At 40.4% G+C, this 10,000-nt stretch overlaps 1 protein-coding gene across 1 annotated transcript in view; it reads left to right on the forward strand.

Annotated features, from left to right (window-relative positions):
* prdm16 (PR domain containing 16) overlaps positions 1-10,000 on the forward strand; it is a 167,929-nt gene that overhangs the window by 134,326 nt on the left and 23,603 nt on the right. Inside the window, exon 4 of the mRNA XM_017035832.2 lies at positions 8,860-8,994. Coding sequence (XP_016891321.1) covers positions 8,860-8,994 — 135 coding nt within the window. The remainder of the gene's footprint in view (positions 1-8,859; positions 8,995-10,000) is intronic.

Raw genomic sequence — 10,000 nt, forward strand, 5'->3', positions numbered from 1 at the left:
TGTCGGTGTTAAATGCCAGCTTCCTCGCCTCATTATTATTTGCCGTTATTCTTGGCATCTTGCATTAGTTCTGATTTATTTTGCGTTGCGTTTTTATGCTCTTACCCGTTATTTTGTAAAATCCCAGAGACATTAATGCTGTACTGCATCCAGTTTTCTTTTTCTTTTACATTTTGAGGTTTTATTGAGCAAATATTTTACATTTTAATATGATATTTAATACTTTTCCATGGTGCACCAGGAAACCATAGTTTTCTTGGTTTGGAGTCAGTTGCTACTTTTTTTTTTACATTTATTGTAAAACATATAAAAAGTTTATACTCCAATAACATGTCACAAAAAGCCCTGCGGCAAATACTGTGTAACGGCTTATGTTAAAGACGGTCTGAAGGTTTGTTTAAAATAACTACAGCATGTAGATATCAGGCCTAATACTGGTCTGGTCACCAACTGTGTTATCTAGAAGAATTCATGACATTCTAGACAACTTAACGTGTGTGTGTGTGTGTGTGTGTGTATGTGTGTGTGGACTCCTGAGACAGTAAACCACCTTCCCTCCTCTAACTTTGAGTTAATATTCTACCAGTTCTCCCTTTGTTCTCCTACTGAGTCTGATTTTAATTTCAGTGCTGGATTTTAAAAAAAAAAGTTCACAAAGTGAACAAATGGTTTTAATGTTCACTCTCTATTGTAATAAAAAAAAGGTTTTAATGTTCACTCTCTATTGTAATATTCTGACGAGACATGTTTAATATGTACTTAAATTATTTTTCCATTTACATCTACCCTGACTTTATGAAAAAGCTTATTAACTAACTTGGCATTTACAAACGAAAAGTTTAACACACACAAAAAAAATTGTGTCCAAATGATTAGTCCTGTGAACCTTATAAAATGAGCTTTCACATACCTTAGGCCAGGGGTCACTGACTGTATTTGTCAGGGAGGCAGAATTCTACTGGACAGACACCTTAGGGGCTGGACATCCAGATAAAATGAAATAAAACTAAAAATGATGTAGCATTATTATTTGATGGCTACGGGCCGCCAGCTGAGGGCTTTAAGATTGTTATTTTAACATTTACTGGCATGTACAAGTATGACATTACATGAAGGTATTCTCATAGGTTTACACATTATGCTCCATGTTTGTCTGTGGGGACAGTGTTCTTTGGGTCGCGTGCCTCTCACTTTTTCTCCACACATAGACAACAGGAAGAATAGCTTTTGTATTCTCTTATAGAACCAGTGAATGTGAGTTATTCTATTCCATATGTTTAGACACCTTTCTTTAAATCATATCTATTTCGGTAGCTCTTCATTACATCCTCCTGCCTCTGGGGGCATCAACAAATATTTTTCACGTCCAAGTCCAAACTAAGTCATTACATTTTAGCAGTTTAAGTTAGCTATTTAAGTTCTTATAAGACAAGTATATGTGAAAGATAAACCATATACTAAGACAAGTATATGTGAAAGATAAACCTCAGTTTTTTATGCTCACATTCGAAGATCAAAGCACCACTATGTGGAAAAGCATTATTGGTTTGTGGTTCTTATATGGTCTTGTAATTCTGACCGTAGTAATTTATACTCTGTGCTTGCCAAATACAGCTACTATATTGTATAGAAAGTCCCTGGTTGTGTATAAAAACCTTTGGAAAAAAGGCTAAAAAGTCATGAAAGAGCCTATTAGATTGGTTAATGATACATAATAATACATATGTCTAGCACATAGATGTGACCCCGGTGTACTCTTCATATATTCGGCCATTTACACTACACCTGTTGGACTATAATGAGCCAATATATCTGCTCACTAATTGCACTAAATACATATCATAAAGCCCAGGCTGGAGAACAGCTGTCCAGCGGTGAAGCAGACATAGTGTGATGGTTACACACACATACACACACACACACACACACACAGACAGAGAAAAAAAAGTCAGACACATCAGCACATTCACCTGCACTTACATAAAACACATATATGATGCCATAGCACTCACGCGGACACTCCTGCTCACGTTCACCAGCCTTTTAACAGCGGCTGTAAATAATGTGAAGCCATATCATTAATGAGGTCCAGTCTGAAAACTGCCAGCCTAGGCTCTTTGAAAGTGCTCACACTTCCTGTTTAAGGTTACCCTAACCTGGCAACCCAGCCAGCACATGGCAACCTGCTCATTCAGATGAGGTGCAGGAGTGCAGCGGTGGACACAGGGTGGCTGACGACAGCCAGTGTGCTGACCAGCAGAACACAATGTTCCAATTACACTTAGTCACTAAAAAAACTAGGTGGGTTATAAAAAAAAAAGTTCTCCTGCTGCTGCTGCTTTAAACAAAGCTGCAGAGAAACAGAGAAAAAATATTAGTGTTAAAGCGTAAAAGTAAACAAATCAGTCCAACAAATACTGAAATAAATCATCATAAATCATCACATCCAGACTTAGACTGGTGTTCAGACCGCAGCGAGGGAGAACAGTGGAGATGGATCAAACCCAGACAAAATGAGCATTGACTGGAGAGTGATTTTTGGGAGCGTGGAAAACTCTGGAACTTTTCACATGCTGTTCTCAGTGTGGCAGAGGCACACACACCACAAATGATAGCTGTGTGACGGTCGTCGTCCAGGCTTTGATTTAAGACAAGAAACTTGGGTCATTAGTGAGCCCAGCCGCACTGTGACACACATGGTAGATGTAAATGTGAGCACACACACACACACACACACACTTGGAGCCCAGATGGCTTTTACAAGGCCCCAGGCCTTCTCTGGCCTGCCTGCCTGGTTTTTAATTATGTTGATGGCTGCCCAGCCCAGATAAAATGGGTCACATTTAACATGTTTCTACTCACCTTCACAGACACAACACACACGCACACTCACCCTTCAAACACACATGTGTGTGTCCAACACCTTATATGCATATTGTTAGTGATAACAGCTAACACTCATATAAGTCCTAGTAGGTACAGGCTCACAGTTTTTTACTGCAATTCTCACCTGTGTCTTTGTCAAACAAAACATTTGTGATGGCTGCTCACGTGTGTGTGCGTGTGTGTGTGTGTGTGTGTGTGCGCGTGTGGATTTACAGCCTGTTTCCTCTCTAGCTGTCATTAGGCTGCCAGACATGGCTACACAGGTGTACTATTACCGACATCAGTAATAGGTCACACACACACACACACACACACAGTTATTCTAAAAGGCCCAGGCCACACTCACAGTATGGAGCCTACTAATAAAATACCTTTCTTTGCTGATGGATTCACCGTAGTTCTTGAGGAATATCATCTGTGGTTGGTCTAAAGAATCATTAATGATACTTTTCTAATGATACGTTGACCATTATTATTATTCATCAGTTTTGTCCACCAAGCAATTCAATTGTTTAACTCTTCGTTATTAAGGATGTTAGGTAAGGATCAGACAAAAGACTGAGTCTGAGCTAAAAATATTTTATAAGGACTTGGATTGGAACTTGACTTTCCCTAATAAACCCTGCAGACAAACATTTTAATGTCCATAAAAAGACAGAACTTCAATAATAGGATTTGTTTCTGTTCATCTTAAAATTCAAATTTCTGATTTATTTTCAGACGAGTCCATGAGTCTTTTTTTTTACCCTACTCTGCTACAGGCTCTGCACTTAAAGTCACATCGGTGAATGTTTATTCATGTCTGCATTCAGAGCCAGAGTCCATTGAATATATTAAATAGTCAACAGTCTCTTTTTCCTTTGTCTTTTATGTTATGTCGTTTTCCCTCTCATTCTCAGAGAGGGTTTATTGACAGGACCCCTTGCGTGCCTGTCCACCTCTCACTTACACACACACAAACGTGACTGGACGCACACTCATTCAGGCTGCTGAATGATGTGGCAGGGTAGGGTCATCTCTGCAGGCCCCCATCCATCACACACACAGACACACACATTGATGTGAATGTGCACAAACACATTGAGCTGAGGGGATCTGTACTGTGTCAGCCACTTTATTAGGGTGTGTGTGTGTGTGTGTGTATTTTTTAGGGGCCTCACAACTGGAAACAGACTCTTTTCCAGAAAGGATACACACTCTCTCTCACACACACTCCTTTATTTCTTGTTAGTCGTCCTGCACCTTAATTTGCAACACCTCTAACAACCGGCTCGTCAGTCCACTTCACAGCCACTCAATCTGTCACTGTCATCCCTCTGTTTCCATGACCAGCTTGCTCTTTCACTTGAAACTGAGAGTGTGTATGCATGTGTGTGTGTGTGTGTATGATTATGTGTGTGTTTGAGATAGACAGAAAGAGATTTTTTTTTTACTTTATCATTGTCTACAACCATTCTGCTATTGTGTCTTTTATGTACATAACAGTGTAGAGTAATGTGTGTACCACTGCAGAAACAGAACATTTTCACGAGTTCTGCTCTTCTACATGAGGAGCTGTCATTCCAGACTGCCCCCTAGTGTTGATAGGAAGAACTTCCTCGTCAGTTCCTGCTCTTCCTCTCTGCCTTTCTAAACATTTTCAGATAACTTTTCACATCTGAAAGTGGGAAATTCAATTTAAAAAATCTTACAGCTCAATGCTTTTTAATAATTCTCTATTTATTTATTTTTTGGCTACATCTAAATAGGACCTTTTTTCATAAAGGGAAAAGACATTGATGAATGAATGAAACACGTTTCACCAAATGAATACCGTTTTAGCTGGTTGATAGCTGCAACATGGGTGTTTTTGTTAATTGATGATTGGGTCCGTACTTCATACAATCGGCTCTGTACACTACAGATTTTGTCATCAACCTGGGGTGAGATCTAACCTGGTACTGGTGGTGAAGGCCTACTGTACTATCTACTGAGCCACAGTCACCACGGAGACATTGTTGACAATTTCTCCACATTCTTCAATTCTTCAAGAAAGAGTCAAAATAACTGACCACTACTGAAGTACAGTAGAAGGAACTAGACCCTCACACCTCTGCTGAAATAAAGATACAGACACTTCATGATAAAATTAACAGATTTTTTTTTTTTTTTTTTTTTTTGAGTAAGTTAGAAGACAAACAGGATCAGGCTACAAACCCTTTCTCTCTCACACAAAGTCCACAAATACATTCAAGGGTGTGTTCACACATCAAAACCCCAGGGCAGCATTACAAAGCACTAAGATCACACTTCCTAAAAATATTCCCTCGGAGACGTACAGTACCGTTGCCGTTTTACATGCTGTACGTCTGCCTCTATCTCCAGCTCACATCAAAATCACAATCACCGCGGCGCTCCCAGCTGCCATTTCCATTTTTTGCCCTCCGTCTAACAGAAAATAATATGTACCTTGTCACTGACGTCTACCCGTACAAGCAACTTTCCTCTGCTAATTCAGCCCTGCGCGCCACACACATCCGTCAGATATAACTGGCGGCGGGGAGGGCATGCCGAGACATCCATTAAAGGTTCCTAGCTGTCAAAGGTTCCCCTTTGTGTTGTGAGGAGCAGTACAAGTGTCGTGCTCTTATCAGAGCTTCCTGTGGAGTTTGCCCTGCATCCTGTCCACTCAGAAGAGCTTCTCTTTCACTGAACTCTCATTGTGTCTGTGCCTTGTGTGTGTGTGTGTGTGTGTGTGAGTGTCTGCACCTGTGTATATTGTGTGTACCTAGGCCTGAATTGCCATCTGACACAGTCTAATAAAGCAACACCAGCTCAGTCTGCATCTGTAAATCACCGTTGCAAGTGGGAATTGTCAGAAAATGACAATGTTTCTCTTCTGCGATTACACAAGAAGTGACAAGAATGTTTGTACCAATTTTTTTGTCAGAGTTTCCTATTTGATCAGTGGAGTTATGCCAAATGTGGGCTCTCCTGGTTATAATGACATTCATATATTAGTCTTTGTTGGATCCATCCTTGATAATTAGTACATAATTATCATAATATATTTATTTAATATGAATCACATTAATAGACTGTCTTCTGTAAATAAGAATAATAGAAAATCTGTAAATATTTCGACTCCTGCATGATATCTCACAAAGGGCAAATTGTTATTTTTTATATAAAGCCACACATAGTAATTTCAGTAGGTTTATATGTTTAAATATATATTTAATTTATCACATCCCTTCCACTCTAAAATAAACCTTTGATTTTTATATTGCTATAATGGAAGCTGAGCATCAGTTTTGTCCATTTATCTTTTTTTTTTCAATTGCATATAATACAGTATGAACTGTAACACCAGCGATTATCATTGATAGACAAAAAAAAGAGATCATTTACAAAAACCAGGAAGCCTTTACTCAGAAAATGAATAAACAGTTGAACATAAACAGTCTTGAAAAGACATGCTAACAATGATTCGATGATGTGCCTAATTGAACAGACTGGGAGGAGTGAGTGACTAGACAAATGAGCTATGACAGGTTAATGAATGAGGAGACTCTCAGGGATGGCACACGGTACAACCCTGACATGTTTCAGTGTCATCTGAGGAAGCAGAGACGGAGGAGAATTTTCAGTAGTCAGGTTGGCTTTCGTTTTCTCCAAAGCCTTTAACACGTGTAGCTGATGGTTTCCAGTCGGGTCCTCCTCGCCCTCATGACGTAGTGAGAAAAAGGGGGAGAAAGATTGAGGGAGAAAAGGAGGGAGCAATGAAAAAGAAAGGTAAATAAACAAACAATCAGCCGTGGGCTTGTTCTGGCTCTACGTCTCTGTTGCACCTCATTTGAAGCCTTATAAATCAGGCTTCCACCCGGAGACAGGGTGTTAGCAGGCCTCCCAGACAACACACACACACATCCACCTACTCCACACACACACACACAGACACACACTCAGGTCTGCTGCTCATTAAGCCTACAATCAGACTTTCAGCTGTGTTTTGGGAGAACATGAGCAATGTGTGTGAATACTTCTGCTCAATATGTTTGGATTTGCAAATATTTGAAGTCAAATTCATGAATGTGTGTTTTCTGTTGTTTGTTGGCGATATCTACATAAAATTAAATTCCATGTGTTTTCACCTGGTTTACACAGTGAAAACTCTGAAATCTTTCTGTGCTGAGTTGTTTTAACTGAACTGTAATTTTTCAGCATAAAACTGTGTATTATAACATAGAAACAGGGATTAGCTCTATGCTTTAGAAGGCCACAGTATCCTTCAAGTATATGATGGCAGATTTAAAAATTACTATTGTATTTAACACAAAAATTGATTTACAATTAGTTGGCAAAATACATGAATGTAAGCTGAACTGTCCAATAGGATCCTGGGTATAGATAATATTTCTGTCTGCCTTTTTTTTTATTTGCTGCCACTTAATGGTGCGTTTTCTACTAAATAGGATCAAATTTACATGGTAAGCTACATTTTTTAAAAGAAAAATGTAAAACTTGTATTTAAAGCCATCATCTTTACATTTGTTTAGTACGTAAGCGTTTAGTACGAATATTTCCGTCTATGATCCTGCTTTATCAGTGGATGTTACAACTGTGTTAGCTTCTGTGTAACTCCTGGATATGTAGGTAAGCAGCAGCTACTGTTTTATATCATGCACGAAGTTGGAGTGAGGACAAAGTATTTATAGTCAAAGCAGAACCAGGCTCTGCCGTTCTGTGGAGCAGACAGTCTGACTCACACCTCAGATCCAAAGTAGCTGATGTTGAATTAAACCAAGTGCACACACATTAGTGTAAAACAGTCACCACACACACAAGCACACAGCAGTTCCTCCACACCTCCAACCAGAACCTCTACGTATTTATATTTACTCTCCAAACTTTGCACCTGCACCTCCACCCACCTTCTGCACGCGTTCAGCTCACACGACTAGAACATGACCATTCACACTTTTACAAGCTGAAAAACAAAACACTACAGCTTGCGACATCTAGAAAGGCTGCCACTAAGAAAGGTTTGCAAACTTTGCACGTCTAAAAATGTCAGCTGGCAGCTTGGTTCTTCTCCGTCACACCTTCACTTCCCTCAGCAGACATTTGACTGTGATTGGGAGCACGGGGAGCCAGGCTGGAGGTCAGTGCAGAACCTCCGCCTGGCTGATTGGGAGTTGTAATTAGAGCGGTTGTTCTGTCCCAGGCCTGTTTTTTCCCCAGAGGAATCACACGGGTTCAGTATCACATACAGCACTGAAGGGAAACTGAAACTTCTACCCCAGCCTGGTGCAGAGGGGGGTTAACAAAGGGGATTTGAGCAGGGAAACCCAAATGTCTCCTCAGCACCACACACTTCTACAACAGACTCAGAGTGTGCACTAAATTAGTCTATCAAATTCAAAAATATGTCTAAAAGAACAAGTGTTTATGAAGCAGAAAGTAAAGACTTTCCTCCACACGTCCTCCTCCTCCTTCACCTCCTTCAGTTTTATCCACATCCTCTTTCATCCTCCGTGGATGTGAGTAATGTGAAACCTGCCCTCAGAGTCTCCGGGGGCTGTAGGGGGTTACAAAAGGTGATCAGTATGTGGCAGAGAAAGTCTTTAGCCAAGTGAAAGAAGCCACGGTTAGTCTACTGCCTCCTCTTTTTGTTACCTCCTTTTGCTCCTTTTCTCCTCTACTTGTCAGGACTGACAAGGTTAGCTGGCCCTAACACCCACTGACATTTTGCCTCTGCGTGTCTTCAGGTTGACTGACATCACACTCCTGGCACTGCCAGTCCTCCGCTGTGATGTGCCCGTTTCAAATGTCACAGTTTTCGCTTCCATGACATCTCTGTGGAAAATAATAAAAAATGTCATTCTGAGAATCAGTTCAAATGATTCGGCGGTTGACAAACAGCCTGTTGTTTGTCATAAATATTTTTCAGCCTGTTTTGTTTTTCTAATGCTGCCTGTCTTTCTCCAACAGGTGGTGGACGACATGGGAGACGTCAAGTTTTCTCTGGACACGGACGCCGCTAGCAACAGCTGGCTCAAATACGTCCGCTGTGCTCCGTCATTTGAGGAGCAGAACCTCGCCGCCTGTCACCTCACAGGAGACCAGGTGAGTGATGTGACTGAGGTGTCCTGGTGGGGTTTGATGAAAAAAAGATTTAAAGGGATAGTTTTGTTAAGAGGAGAAGCCTCTGTTGTCCCTTTTATTCAGCAGGCAAAAATGACTTTTTATTTTTTAAATGTAAGCTTCCATACAGGTCGGCACGAGGTCATAAAATTAACTTTTGGGATGTTCCTTAGTAGATTAACTGGTCAATGGTTTAAGGACAGTTTATACACTCAGTATAAAGGATCATCCATCAAGGCTTTGGTCTGTTAAACTGGAGGGTGTAATATTTCTGTTAATCAGGTGATGGTTTTTGGCATTTTGGTCAACACCTTGTCACCTTTGAATAAAGAATAAAACAACGTTTATAGAAAAACATTGTTTGTTTTCAAGAGTTTAACTGAAAGCTGTTATCGGAGCTTTATTGATGCTCCGGGGCGCAGGTCTTACAGAGAGCAACCCAAACACTTAGAGACTTAGAGGCTTAGAGAGAACGTCTGTAGAGAGCGTTTGTAAGTAAGATGTTCAATATAATAGAAAATTAACAATTTTTGTAATTTAAATACTTTGCAGTACTAAGATACAAACAACAAGTACAAATCTAAAGTTTTTTATTTGACTTTGTTACACCACTGTGGAATGGAATCTGTAAACTTGACGGTAACAATAACCACATACCCCAATGACCCATCAGCGGGCTCTGACCCAGTCTTTGGGAATGGCTACGTGAGGAGTGATGTGTGAGAACGTGTGTGTGTAAGCTTCCACGTATTTGTGTGTGTGCGCGTTTGTTTGTGTTTACCATTGTGACAGCAAAATGTGTGTGCGGGTAATGACCAAGGAATGGCTCCATTGTGTGTCTGTGGTTTGGCTGGTTGCCAGCGCTGTTAGGAAATGGTCCATGTAAAGAGGCTGAAGAATAGCATGACACTCCTGAGATGCATAATAACCATTATCCAAGGCATAATCTTCCTCTGTGGAAATGAGCGCTCTCTCTCCCTCTCTCTCT

This window comes from Cynoglossus semilaevis, chromosome 10 (assembly GCF_000523025.1).
Source record: "Cynoglossus semilaevis isolate Cse_v1.0 chromosome 10, Cse_v1.0, whole genome shotgun sequence".
Taxonomy (NCBI): Eukaryota; Metazoa; Chordata; class Actinopteri; order Pleuronectiformes; family Cynoglossidae; genus Cynoglossus; species Cynoglossus semilaevis.